Here is a 14,274-nt window from a genome sequence, read left to right as displayed (position 1 = left end):
AATAAAAAAGAATTTATAGGATTGCATGCCTAGAAATCATGTGAACAGCACAGTGTAAGAACTGGCTCTCAATGCACATGCTGAGATGTGGAATTGGGAGTAAAAGCAGAGTGGAAATTTGCCATATTCCATGTTGATGTTGTTGTTCAATCCCCTCTGTCCTGAGTCTAGCCTTTGTTGTCCAGGAGGTGCAAATTGGATGTGGGTTCTGGATAATGGGACCCAGAAGCCAAGCCTCATGCTGGAATGTCCATTTGTTGCTCTGTGCTTCCTCCCCTACCTAACTGGCCGTTATAAGAATGCATGGAGTCAGGTGTAGGTCAGCAATAAAAAACACCATTGTCTGCTAACTCTTTATAAAGTTCCATGAGAAGTGGGAAATAACTATTTTGTCCCAATATTCCATAACCCAAGTGTGGGGAATCGCTGTTCCATGGGCATACATTGGGGAAGGGGAAACAGGACCCCCCCCCATTGTGTGTGCTACCTGTGTGGGGCCACCCATGTGTCTATCACCTGACAGTACCATGACAGCAGGTGACAACTTCAAAGGACGGAATCAGGAATGCACTCCTAATTTTTCCTTTCTTCCTTTGCAGGTGCAATGTGCATTTAAGAAAGATTTTTTTGCCTTTGCCATCCAACGAGTTCAAGCTGGGCAGCAAGGCACAATGTTCATTTGCAGGAGCAACTTGAATCTGAGCTTTGCGTGCCAAGAAAAGGCCCTGCCACAAATGAGGCTAGCAGCTGGATTTGCCTCTATGGGTAACCCTGCTTGCAGAAGAACTGTTGGGAGCACATTCTAAGACTCCTGATTCTTCTTTCTTTCTTTCTTTCTTTCTTTCTTTCTTTCTTTCTTTCTTTCTTTCTTTCTACCTTTCTTTCTTTCTACCTTTCTTTCTACCTTTCTACCTTTCTACCTTTCTTTCTACCTTTCTACCTTTCTACCTTATTTTCATGGTCACAACAAGTAACTTGTCCTGATAAAAATACAGACTTTTATCATGCCATGTGTTAAAGTTTCATTTGATTCCTCTAAGAGATCATGCCAGATTTCCCCACGAGTGCTGGGTGGATTCCAGCCACAGTCTGATCAACTTATGTATTCAATAAACATTTGCCATATGAGAAACTAACATGCCAGGTGAGAGTGGCAAAGGGCAAACACAATCCTGGCTGTTTCTTTGAAGCCATGTCTTTTTCTGGCCCATACCTGACTTCAGGTGTGGGGCAGGTGGGCATGGCTGTGGCAAAACAGCCTCATGAGCCAAATCCTGATCCCTGGTGGCCCCAATTTGGCCTGTGTGACATAAGCTGTTGCTTTGGCTGTGCCTTACATAAGTTGTTGCCAGTACTCTGGCCTCTACAGCCAGCTCCTCCACGGTCCCCTGATTGCCCCCAACCCACAACTGTTTCAAGAATGGAATAATAATAATAATAATAATAATAATTTATTATTTGTACCCCGCCCATCTGGCTGGGTTTCCCCAGCCACTCTGGGCGGCTTCCATAAAAACCAAAAATACACTAAAATATCACAGATTAAAAACTTCCCTGAACAGGGCTGCCTTAAGATGTCTTCTGAATGTCAGGTAGTTATTTATTGCTTTGACATCTGATGGGAGGGCGTTCCACAGGGCAGGCGCCACGACCGAGAAGGCCCTCTGCCTGGTTCCCTGTAGCTTTGCTTCTCGCAATGAGGGAACCGCCAGAAGGCCCTCGGCACTGGACCTCAGCGTCCGGGCAGAACGATGGAGGTGGAGACGCTCCTTCAGGTATACTGGGCCGAGGCCGTTTAGGGCTTTAAAGGTCAACACCAGCACTTTGAATTGTGCTCGGAAACGTACTGGGAGCCAATGTAGGTCTTTCAAGACCGGTGTTATGTGGTCTCGGCGGCCGCCCCCAGTCACCAGTCTAGCTGCCGCATTCTGGATTAGTTGTAGTTTCCGAGTCACCTTCAAAGGTAGCCCCACGTAGAGCGCATTGCAGTAGTCCAAGCGGGAGATAACTAGAGCATGCACCACTCTGGCGAGACAGTCCGCAGGCAGGTAGGGTCTCAGCCTGCGTACCAGGTGGAGTTGGTAGACAGCTGCCCTGGATACAGAATTGACCTGCGCCTCCATGGACAGCTGTGAGTCCAAAATGACTCCCAGGCTGCGCACCTGGTCCTTCAGGGGCACAGTTACCCCATTCAGGACCAGGGAGTCCTCCACACCAGCCCGCCCCCTGACCCCCAAAAACAGTACTTCTGTCTTGTCAGGATTCAACCTCAATCCATTAGCCGCCATCCATCCTCCAACCGCCTCCAGGCACTCACACAGGACCTTCACCGCCTTCACTGGTTCTGATTTGAAAGAGAGGTAGAGCTGGGTATCATCTGCATATTGATGAACACCCAGTCCAAACCCCCTGATGATCTCTCCCAGCGGCTTCATATAGATGTTAAAAAGCATGGGGGAGAGGACGGAACCCTGAGGCACCCCACAAGTGAGGGCCCAGGGGTCTGAACACTCATCCCCCACCACCACTTTCTGAACACGGCCCAGGAGGAAGGAGCGAAACCACTGTATAACAGTGCCCCCAGCTCCCAGCCCCTCTAGACGGTCCAGAAGGATGTTATGGTCGATTGTATCAAAGGCCGCTGAGAGATCCAGCAGAACTAGGAAACAACTCTCACCTTTGTCCCTAGCTCGCCGGAGGTCATCAACCAGCGCGACCAAGGCAGTTTCAGTCCCATGATGAGGCCTGAATCCCAATTGGAAGGGATCCAAATGGTCCGCATCCTCCAGGCGTGCCTGGAGTTGTTCAGCAACCACGCGCTCAATCACCTTGCCCAAGAAAGGAAGATTTGAGACTGGGCGATAGTTGGCCATACTGGCCGGGTCTAAAGATGGTTTTTTAAGAAGCGGTTTAATGACCGCCTCTTTCAGCGGATCTGGGAATGTTCCCTCACAGAGGGAAGCATTCACCACCCCGCAGAGCCCATCGCCCAGCCCTTCCCGGCTTGCTTTTATTAGCCAGGATGGGCAAGGATCCAGGAGACAGGTGGTTGGTTTCACGCGTCCAAGCAGCCTGTCCACATCCTCGGGGGTAACGGATTGAAATTGATTCCATGCAACTTGACCAGACAGAGCTCTAGCACTCTCCCGCCCCGGCACTGCTCCCACGGTGGTGTCTAGCTCCCTCCGAATATGAGTGATTTTATCTGCAAAAAACTTTGCAAAATCGTTGCAGGAGATCTTGGGGTCTTTACAAGGCCCCGGTGGTAAAGGTGGTTCCGTTAAATTACGAACCACCTGAAAGAGTCTCCTGCTACTATTTTCTGCAGATGCAATAGAGGCGGCGAAGAAAGTCTTCTTCGCCGTCGCTATCGCCACTTGGTAGGCTCGACGTTGAGCTCTAACCTGTGTCCGGTCAGATTCAGAGTGAGTTTTTTGCCACCGACGCTCTAGCCGTCTCAGCGATTGTTTCATCGCCCTCAGCTCCGAAGAAAACCACGGAGCTGTCCGGGAATAAACCGATCAGACGTAGCCTTGAGCTCATCGGCTACACATATTTCTGCCTGTAGGTTGAATTGTTTTTCTGCAATCTTTCTTCCTCACAGATAGCTCATGAGAAAATAAAAACTCAATAAAACAAGTTATATTTTTTGGCAGTGCTAAAATTCCTACTTTTGCCACTAAAAATACTCCAGGGGTGTCTCTGCAGTTTGCAAGACAGGCTCCCCTTGCCCTCTGGAAGGATCCTGGTAATTGTAGCTTGGTGAACGTGTTGAGAATTGTGTGTTAGAGACCTTGAGCTCCTCTCATAGAACAGCAGTTCCCAGAGTTCCCTGGGGTGGTGGAATTATTATCAAATCAGTTTAATTATGTAGTGTTGATACATACTTCCTACGCACCAGAGATAGGGCTAACATATTTTGCGTTAGATGTACATTTGCTTGATGTAACCCAAAAGAATTCCTCAGTTTATGCTTGGGCTTTTCCCTCAGCAGAAACTGCCAATCATGCTGAATGGCAGAGTTTATCTGTGATGCAGACAAAGCGCATTGAAATGGAACGAAATGACTCCATCTAGCTTGTTTTGTGAGCAAAAGGATGTTTGACCACAGTTCCATGGGGGCTAAAGGGCAATTAAGCTTGCTGCACTACCTAACAAATGAAGCAGCGACCAGGTCCCCGTTACGAGCCTTTCATGCCACAGAGGCCATCATTAATGAGGAACACGGACAGGACAAAGAATGGAGAAACCTGACAAGTCAAAAGGCGGATTGATGGAGAATGCAGGAAGAGTGAAAGAGACAGATAACTGTCTGATGATGCACAGAAGGCAAAGAAGAAATGAATGACAGAGAGACAGAGAGAGAGAGAGAGAGAGAAACCAAGTGTGCCTGTTGCAAGACGATATGATGGACAGGTGTCTGGTTTCATGGCTGACAGTGACAGGGACAAGAAAAGGGTAAAGGTTTGTTACCCAGCCAGAACTCATCCTCTAAGTTTCCAAAGCCAATACGATAATCTGCCCACTTCCGAAAAAAATCTGTCAGCCCATTCTGCCGTCTCTGAAACACCTGTAGAGGAAGAAAGGACAAACCTTATGATATATGAGATACGTATACCTGTGGATGGCCTTTGTTACCGGGGAAATGGCAGGAGAACATGTGACTCTTCCAGGTGGAAACTTCAAATGAATAAACTTTAAGGTTTTAAAGTTCAGATATAAAACCTCAGGTGTCCCCATAGATTATTGTATATACATGAACTGGTATGCTCTGGGCAGAGTCACTGCCCGTTATACATTCTTTTTATAATGCCTTCCTAGCTGTTCCAGAAAAGACTGAAATATTGTCTTGCTGCCATGTTCGTTCCAGAAAATAAGGGATGCATCCCAGGTTTATCTGATCAACTTTTTCTGGACCACCTTTCAAGCAAGTCACTGTGACAGGATGGGTATCATATTGGATATGTACCATCCCTGCTCAGCCATGAGAATATAAAATTATCAACAACAGAACCCAGGTTTCAACTTTTGTGTTCAAATCAAAGGGAAGCACATTTAGCTCCACAGCACAGAGCAATTGTCTGTAGGGCCCTTAGCATGAAATTGGACAGGCAGGCTTTGAAGTGGATAACACAGAAAAACACTTTCCTTCAAAACTCTACGTTGGCTGTATTAAGAATCCATACTGTATGTTTATTTGGCTTGTACAGTGGTACCTTGGGTTACATACGCTTCAGGTTACATACGCTTCAGGTTACAGACTCCGCTAACCCAGAAATAGGGTATCTGAAGAAGTGTGCATGCACACAAAAGCTCATACCTAGAACTAACTTAGTTGGTCTTTAAGGTGCTACTGGAAGGAATTTTTTTATTTTGTTTTGACTATGGCAGACCAACACGGCTACCTATCTATAACCAGAAATAGGGCTTCAGGTTAAGAACTTTGCTTCAGGATGAGAACAGAAATCGGGCTTCGGCAGCGCGGCGGCAGCAGGAGGCCCCATTAGCTAAAGTGGTGCTTCAGGTTAAGAACAGTTTCAGGTTAAGAACGGACCTCCGGAACGAATTAAGTACTTAACCTGAGGTACCACTGTACAGGTATGTGTTCTGTGCCAGGAGCAGTATGGGTTTAAAGCTAGACTGTCCACTCTTGAGGACAACTGTCCTCTCCCTGACTTAGGCTACACCTGTACATAACCTCATAACAGCTCCCTGACTTTCTTGAGTCTTGAAGTTTCTTTTTCAAGAAAGCAAACACTATTCCCTGTTCAGCTAACTTCCTCCACAAACTCCCTCCATTGATTTCCTTGGCTTTCACATCCACCATAGTTAAGCTTAGAAAGGTACCATAGCTGCAAGAGTTCCAGTGCCGGCTTGCGCCTCCTACTGCCACAGGTCAAGGTGCATCTGCTTCCCTGTTTGTTAACATTCAGGAGGAATTTAAATACATTCATATTAACCTGGGAATATGAGGGCTGAAATATAATGCTTCTGACAACCATGAAATTGTTACTGTATTTTTTGCTCTATAACACGCACCCGACCATAACACGCACATAGTTTTTAGAGGAGGAAAACAATAAAAAAAATATTCTAAACGAAACAGTGGATGTATGATTTTTGTGGTTCATGCTGTGGCCACAGACATGTGATCTGACAGTGAGTTTGGAGTAGCCCAATGCAAAAATCCTGAGGATCCATGTGGATCCACGCTTTGTAACCACATTTTTGCACCACTGCGGCCCCAGGCAACAGTGGGTGCGTGATTTTTTTGGTGCAAGATGTAGCCATGGACATGCTATGTGATCTGATGGTGAGTTTGGGGTGACCCAGTGCAAAAATCCTGGGGATCCATGTGGATCCGTGCTTTGTAACCATGTTTTAAGTGGGGAGGGAAGGAAAAGCATTCAAGGGACAAGGAGCACGCGTGGGGTGTGTGGAGAAGGATGCTGCTAATAATGCAGAAGAGGGGTTTAAGGGGAGAAGAAGCGGCTCCTCTCCTCTCCCGCTTTGCTCCTTTAAAGCAAGCAGGCTCTGCTTTTCTTCCTCCTCCCTGCTCATCCCCGGCTTAGCGAGCTGAAAAACTTTGCTAAGTAGCGAGCTGAGTGGCGAGGAGAGAGGGACAGAGAGCCTGCTTGCTTTAAAGGAACCAACCAGACAGGAGCCGCTTACACTCATGTAAGCAGCTCCTCTCCTCTCCCGCTTTGCTCCTTTAAAGAAGCAGGCTCTCTGTCCCTCTCTCCTCCCCACTCAGCGGCTCTTCTCCCGCTTTGCTGTTTCAAAGCGAGCCACGGAGGAGGGAAGGAAGGGGAACCATGGATCCTCTGCTCACGACTGCAGCAGATCCCCCCTACCACCCGTAGGCATTCCCTCCATAACACGCACAGACATTTCCTCTTACTTTCTAGGAGGAAAAAAGTGAGTGTTATGGTGCAAAAAATACGGTAGTTGTGAAGACATGTGTCATAGAGTGAGCCGGTCAGTAAATCACACAGTGATTGACTCTTTATTAGCAAAAACACGATCTTCATAGACTTGGCTGAGTGTCAGGCCTAATGAGCACAACAGCTCATCCACGATAGGTCTTACTCCATGAAACCATTTGCCAAGACTAAAGGTCCCCACCTTCCCACAGCCGTCTATGTCTCCTCTTCTCTGCTGCTTTTCCCAAGCAATTGGAGTCTGCAGCCTATCTTTGCGCCACTTGTTTCATCCCTCTCCTGGTTCTGGGAGGAAGGGAGCTTGTTGCAGCAGGAGTGGTAGACACCTCCGACTCTTCAGCAGCCTGACTCATCTCTGCTTCTGGACCTCCCTCCTCTCACTCGCCTGCTTCAGATTCTGCCTCTTGATTCTGGACTTCTGCCACAGACTCTCCCAGCTCCCTAAACCCGGTTACCTCTTCAGCTTCTGACACGTCCTCTTCCTAGTCTTCTCCCTCTGAGCACTCATCGTTGTCCCACTACCAATCCCTGGGCTCTGAGCCTTCCTCCTCAGCTGGTTCCACCCACCATTTCTCCGCCTCCAACCAGTCCATGACAAAATGTGACTCTTTTTAAATATTCTTCATGTTTAAAAACAATTGTATTATTTCACTGTTTGGTTATTTGCCACCCTAGGCTCCTTTGAGAGGAAAGATGGGGCAAAAATGTAATTAATACTAATAGTAATAATGTTGGGCGCCAGATAGTTTAAAAGCAAAAGTCAGCCCTATGTCATCCTGGCTTCTTTGCACACCTTGCAGCTGCAGCTATTGAATCACAGTGGACTGCATTCTCTTGCTTTGAAATATTCACGCATGGTACCTGGTCACCCATCAGGTATCTACGTAGCCACACACCAGGCAGCTGAATGATGATGTGAGTCCCACAAGAAAAACTAGCCGCCTTCCCTTTTGCCTGAGCAATGTCTGTTCCCCATTGGTAACTAATAAGGCCACTGGCAACCTTGCCCATTACTCTTTGACTGAACTCTTCATGGTGGTACACCGTCCCCTTCATTAGCAGCCTTCCTCTGTACTCTGGTACATGGGGCTGGATTTCCCAGGTCCATGTTACTCCTGCCTTAAGACAGGAATTGATCATCTGGTTCCACAAGGAATGACATTTCCCTAATGCAGAGGAGGCTTCTGTACTCTTAAGGGCCATTATACACTCTGGTTACCAGCCTGTGAGCAGGGACAAGCCAATGCCCTCATGGGTGGTCTGACTCTGTAATCAATGTGGTGGCTATTAGCAGTAAGCACTTCACAGCTATGGAAGGCTGTCAACAGGGGATAGAAAGATATAATGCGCTTTCTGGAAGATGCTGGTTCTCCGCATTACCAGGAGCCACATTGGAAAGCAAGACGGTAGCAAAACTGGCTTTGTACCACACCTTGATTAACATTTGGTGGGACCACAAAGAACCAGGAAAAGTTGCTTCTGAGGCGAAATCGTGCCTGCAAGCCTTTCGGGGGCCATCCTAGGTCTATTGTGCGCTTCCCGTAGCTGCCATATGTTGAGCAGTGAAATGCAAATTTTGAAAGACACCGTCGATTAATTTCCTTGATAGCATCATGAATCAACTCCAGCTTCACTCTCCAAAGGAGTTGCATGTGTCAAATAAATCACCAGGAATCTCTCAGAGTGTAACTATTATTAACTTAGTCCCTAAGGCATGGAAAATAGAGTACCCTGGTGAGATGGTTCTAGTTATTGACTAGTGCCTTTTTCTTTTCTTTTCTTTTCTTTTCTTTTCTTTTCTTTTCTTTTCTTTTCTTTTCTTTTCTTTTCTCTTCTCTTCTCTTCTCTTCTCTTCTCTTCTCTTCTCTTCTCCTCTCTTCTTCTCTTCTCTTTTCTTTCAAAGCCTAACTACACAATTAAAGGCATGCAACACTGTTCCCTACCCCTGGCCTCTTGGTTTTTCAAAGAGAAAAAGCTGCTTTGGGAGGGGCAATTTAAATGTCATACTGGGTGCTAATTAACCATTTCCCTGGCTGTTGCTGGACTCTAGGCTGCCACCTCCACAGATTATTGTGTTTTATCTTCACAAAGATACACGTGGAACTCTATGGGGAGAAAAGCCGTGTGGAGCAGAGAAGCAGCAGAGAGATAAAACATTTAGGCCCCATTTATCCATTCTAACTCCTTCCCTCCTTGTTCTCAAAAAAGAAAAATTGTGTGTGTGTGTGTGTGTGTGAGAGAGAGAGAGAGAGAGAGAGAGAGAGGCCTCTTCACATAAATTTAAATAACAGTGTGTGCATTGTATCCTCCACAACAGCTAAAATGGACACCATCTTGTCAAGCAAACTACAGGGTAGACCTTAGAACCCAGCAAAGTTGAGGCTCCTCCTGCACAGTTGTCATTCATCAGAGGGCCTTCTTGGTAGTGGCGCCCACCCTGTGGAACACCCCCCCTTCAGATGTGAAGGAAATAAGCAGCTATCCTATCTTTAAAAGACACCTGAAGGCAGCCCTGTGTAGGGAAGTTTTTAATATTTAATGCTGTATTGTTTTTAACACTCGATTGGGAGCCGCCCAGAGTGGCTGGGGAAACTCAGCCAGATGGGCGGGGTATAAATAATAAATTATTATTATATTATTATCATTGTGGGACTGTGCCTCCAGGCTGCCCATTGCCTGTGCTCTCTTAAGACATGGGATGTAGTAGCCAAATTTACACTGTTAGAACTGCTTCTCATATTACATTTATCTAAAATACTATAAAGGTAAAGGGACCCCTGACCATTAGGTCCAGTCATGGACGACTCTGGGGTTGCGGCGCTCATCCTGCTCTATAGGCTGAGGGAGCCGGCGTTTGTCCACAGACAGCTTCCCGGTCATGTGGCCAGCATGACTAAGCTGCTTCTGGTGAACCAGAGCAGTGCATGGAAATGCCGTTTACCTTCCCGCCGGAGCGCTACCTATTTATCTACGTGCACTTTGACGTGCTTTCAAACTAAGTGTGAACAATGAGTGAGGATAAACTTGTTTTTGCAAAGGTATGCATATATATATATATTGCACCATATGTACTTACTAGTCACAAGGAAGCCAGGATTGGCTGAAGCACCCTACTAAAAAGATCCTTAGCATCCTGGTAGACTGGCTCTTGCAAGAATGGGGATGACAATGTTCACCATATGTAGGCAGATTTCAAGTGCAGAAATGAACACTCAAGGGACACTGCCTGCTTTGGCTATGTGCTGGTTCAGGGAGCGAAGGTAATCACACTTCCCAGGCACAGTGACATTTTCACGTCTACTACCACTGGGTTGGTAAAGCTTGGCACCTGTTGTCCCTTAGAGCCCTGCCCTTCTAACTGTGGATTTTGCTACAATAAAATTCCAACTTTCTTGGTTTAAGGCTCTTTTTAAAAAGAAAGAGAAAGCTGTCAGCTGCCTTAGACTGTCCTATGCCAGTTTAACAGCAAAGAGATAAAAAGAGGATGAAAAACATTATCCTACGACATGTTGTCAAAAGTTCAAAATATAACTCAGTCGTTGCCGTGTGTGAAGTGGCAGACATTGTGCTGCAATTTGCCTTAGTGCTCATGCGCTCGATCGTGAGCTTGATGCATACGCTTTTCCCTGCCCATGGAGAGACTTAATTTATAGAAACTAAGGAAAGTACTCAACCATGAAGAATTATAACTTCAGCCACTCAGTTTAACAAAATGTTAATAAGGCATTCCACACATACCCGACTCAAATATTGGACTCATGAATCACATAACTCTGTGAAGCCATTAAACCCTCATAAATATGACTTTTTGATTGAAGAAGAAGAAGAAGAAGAGGACTTGCATAACAAGTTTGTTTGCTCACTTACAATCCATCCGCCTCCATCCGTGGTCATATCACAGTACACTTGCACTCTCTGGCCAAGATCCCCATTAAGAGAGATGGTGTAAACACCGTTCATCATGTCGCCATTCATCAAATGTTGGGCACAATCTTGAGGATTCATAAACACACGACCTCCTGTAAAATTAGTGCAGTGAACTCGTCAGCAGTGATATCACACCTCTGCTTGCATATCACACTGGCAAACACTTTTGTTCATGATAAGCCAAGACTATGACAGGGAGGTCAGATCCTGTGAGTGCTCTTGCTGTATGGAGAATAAACTGTGCCCATTTTTAAATTTAAATCAGTTTTGCTGATAACAGGGGCACTAAGGGACACTTTGAGTGTCTGATATTGCACAAAGAAAAGATGGAAGACTGGAGGAAGTTGAGGGTATTGGTTTAATCTTGTCTAGGACTCCAGCTGGCAACAGTTATCAGGGATGAGTCTTCCTGAGAACTTTTTAACTTTGGACCTTCTACACTTAAAGCATGGATTCAACCAGACTTCCTTTTGTGACAAATTTCTAGGCAGTGATATCACACCTCTGCTTGCATCCAGACTTTAAAGCTCTGTGTCCAAGCAGGTTTGTTTTTGTCCCAGTACTTTCCGCTGGAAAAACCATGTTTTACTGCTGAATCAGAGCAAACGACAATCAGGTTTTCTGTGGATTGCTGTTTGATCCAATTCAGCAGTAAAACACAGGTTTTCCTGGAGAAAGCACTTGGGACATGGAGTTTTAAAACATGGACATGTGCCTGAAGAGTGTGGCACAAAAGGAAGGCTGGGCGAGTCCCATGAGGAAAAAGGCCTCCCTAAGCAGAGGGTCAGCTTATTTCAAGGAGACTCCAGGGCCTTGACAAACTACGAAAACCTACAGGAAAATCTGGGTCTCCTACAGACAGAAGTCAATGAAAGTAGGATTTCCATAGGTCACAGGGCAGGGGTTCAGGGCTCTGCAAGCTCGTTGTCCATCCCATGGCTAGTAGAAGTTGAGGAAATATATATAAAATTACCGAAAGAGAAATGGGGTGGGGAAACCAAATTTGATTAATTTCTATTACTATACTATGGTGATTTGATTTTTCTTGGCGCCAATGATGTTGTTTTATAAGTAAAAGTGTGGAATGTAGTCCGAGCGCTTTAAAAAATATTTATTTATTTATTACATTTAGATACCACCTTTGTCTTCCAAGGAGCTCAAGGTGGTCTATGTGGTTCTCTCCCTCCCCCTTTCATCCTGACAACAACCCTGTGAGGTAGGCTAGGCGAAGTGATGGTATCTGGTTCAAGGTCATCCAGTGAGCTTTATGTGTGAGTGGGGATTTGAACCCTGGTCTCCTCACTTGGTCCCCTTGCCCTGCTACTCTTTAGTGCAAAATTGGAGCAAATGCCAATCTGGAGAAAACCCAAACTGCCATTTTCTCTGAGCACTAAAGAGCGTTTTTCCCCAGGGGGGAGGAGCAGTAGGACAAGAGGAAGTCTGGATAAGCCCTTAGTCTTATATCACAGAATTCTCTCCCCCCACCCCCAGAACAACCCACTCCCCTCTCAGCCAACAAAAGGCTAACTGTGGTTACCCCTCTGGAAGGAGCCTTGCTCACAGAATCTCCCCCCCTTCCCGCCCTCCTTTAACTATTTCCTCCTCCTTAACTGTTGCTCTGTCAGGGGGCTTGTTTCAATTTCATAACATCCAGGCCTCCTGTGAATCCCTTGGTGCTCCATAGTGATTACTTATTTCAATTCATATTCATACCTTTTGAACTCTAAACAGACCTTGGAAGACCTGGGCGACATTAATAATAAAGTTTCCTTTGTGCCACTTATCTTGCAATTCTCCTAGAATCTCATGTACACATGAGCCACAATGGACAGCTATTAGCATGGCTGGGGGGGGGGGAATTAAAGCACCTTGTTATGTCTCTAGTCAACCTGAGCAGGTTCAAGTCTTTCAGTGTACAACTGGGGATTTTCTCTTTTGTTAATCACACTTGATTGTTCTCCTGGAAAGCCTTATGAGAATCGAAGGAAGCTGGTGCTGCAATTCTTAGCTTTCTAGGGTCAAACTGCACATTATGCTAAGGGCATGTTTGAATCCTGCACTTGAGGTTCCCTGCATCTTTTGCTTTAGAAAGATCAGCTGCTGAAGATGGGGTTGGAAACTAAACTGGGGTTGTGATCTTCAGGGAGGTGTTCCTTCACCAGACCTTTCTCCTGCACTGTATTCATGTGGAAATCCCCCCCCCCCCCCGTTATTATTTGTCTCTGGATTCGCTATGTTCTGCAGATTTGCAGATTTAGCTTGGGAGGCAAATGGCGGTGGCGCAAGAGATTGTTCAAGGCTACCTGGTAAAGTCATCATGACAGAGATAAAATTCAAACCAAGCTGGTTTTCCTGACCTGTAGCCCAGTCACTTAGCCACTATATTACACCAGCTTTCTGTCATGTGTCTCATAACCCTGAAGCCCTTACTGCTACGTTATGCTGACTTTGTAATGAAAATACACTGTTTGGAGAGTACAGAAGTTGGTCACCTCAGCATATATCAAAATATACCAACCATGTAAAAACCAGCGACACTACACTGAATTACGCCATGAGGTCTGATATGCTTTTCATCTGTCAGCAAGATCAGTCTAAAAGCTCTGCATTGGCTTTCATCCCTAGCAACATAAGTCACCCTAATCCTTTACACTAACTGAAGTGGAAGGGAGAATAATGCAACAGCCACCGATCTATAGCTGTATGAGGCAAACAGGGTTTTTGGCTGTTGATAGCTGTTGCTGTTAACCGGCAGCCTTTTCAAAAACCTTTTCATGCACATCAATGAGGAATATATCCGCAGAAAGTTCAAAGGCAGCCCTTTTAGACTACTAGATATAAACACCAAGTGATTTCAGAACTATATGGGTGGACAGCTCCTTCCTGCTTCTTTTGAACAATTTAGGTACAGATGTAATTGGATTCAACATCCAACCACTTTTGTGCATCCCCTTTCTAAACAAACCATTCCACTCTGGGTGCCCCTTTGTGCTGTTTCACAATCTTCATGAGTCTACACAAGAGCATTCTCCAGTGAGATATTATTATTTCTGTAGACACCTGCTTTTTCCAAATGCACCTATTTGCAGCATTAATCTAAATTCAGGCTGAGGAATCTGATTTTTTTAAAAAATACTTGCTATATTATAAAGAAACAGATGTTAGGCAGTCAAACCTGTAGATAGAGTTGTTCATTTTCACTGACCCAGGAAAACACTGTTATGTATTGTTGGATGAACTTCAGTTATTTAGGCCTGGAGCTGTGTGCAGGATGCTTGGGGGACTTTGACCTAACACCTTAATGTCTACCTTGCCTTGTAACAGTAGCTGCAGTAGATTGCCTAGTTCAGTCCTGTAATTAATCAATGGCTTCCTGCTGGTCCCAGGGGCATTTAAAGAGATGAGT

General features: G+C 45.7%; 1 protein-coding gene and 1 long non-coding RNA gene across 2 annotated transcripts in view; one reads left to right on the top strand and one right to left on the bottom strand.

Annotated features, from left to right (window-relative positions):
• The window catches only part of LOC307218980, a 30,978-nt gene extending 30,119 nt beyond the window's left edge, over positions 1-859 (top strand). Inside the window, exon 3 of the long non-coding RNA XR_013840220.1 lies at positions 600-859. This is a non-coding gene — a long non-coding RNA (uncharacterized lncRNA). The remainder of the gene's footprint in view (positions 1-599) is intronic.
• TNR (tenascin R) overlaps positions 1-14,274 on the bottom strand; it is a 191,315-nt gene that overhangs the window by 3,842 nt on the left and 173,199 nt on the right. The window contains exons 19-20 of the mRNA XM_079981098.1: positions 10,809-10,960; positions 4,474-4,570 (exon numbers count right to left, since the gene is read on the bottom strand). Coding sequence (XP_079837224.1) covers positions 4,474-4,570; positions 10,809-10,960 — 249 coding nt within the window. The remainder of the gene's footprint in view (positions 1-4,473; positions 4,571-10,808; positions 10,961-14,274) is intronic.

The sequence above is a fragment of the Podarcis cretensis genome, assembly GCF_951804945.1.
Source record: "Podarcis cretensis genome assembly, chromosome: 6".
NCBI lineage: Eukaryota > Metazoa > Chordata > Lepidosauria > Squamata > Lacertidae > Podarcis > Podarcis cretensis.
The sequence above is the reverse complement of the archived record's forward strand: the minus strand, read 5'-3'. Positions and strand labels throughout refer to the sequence as shown.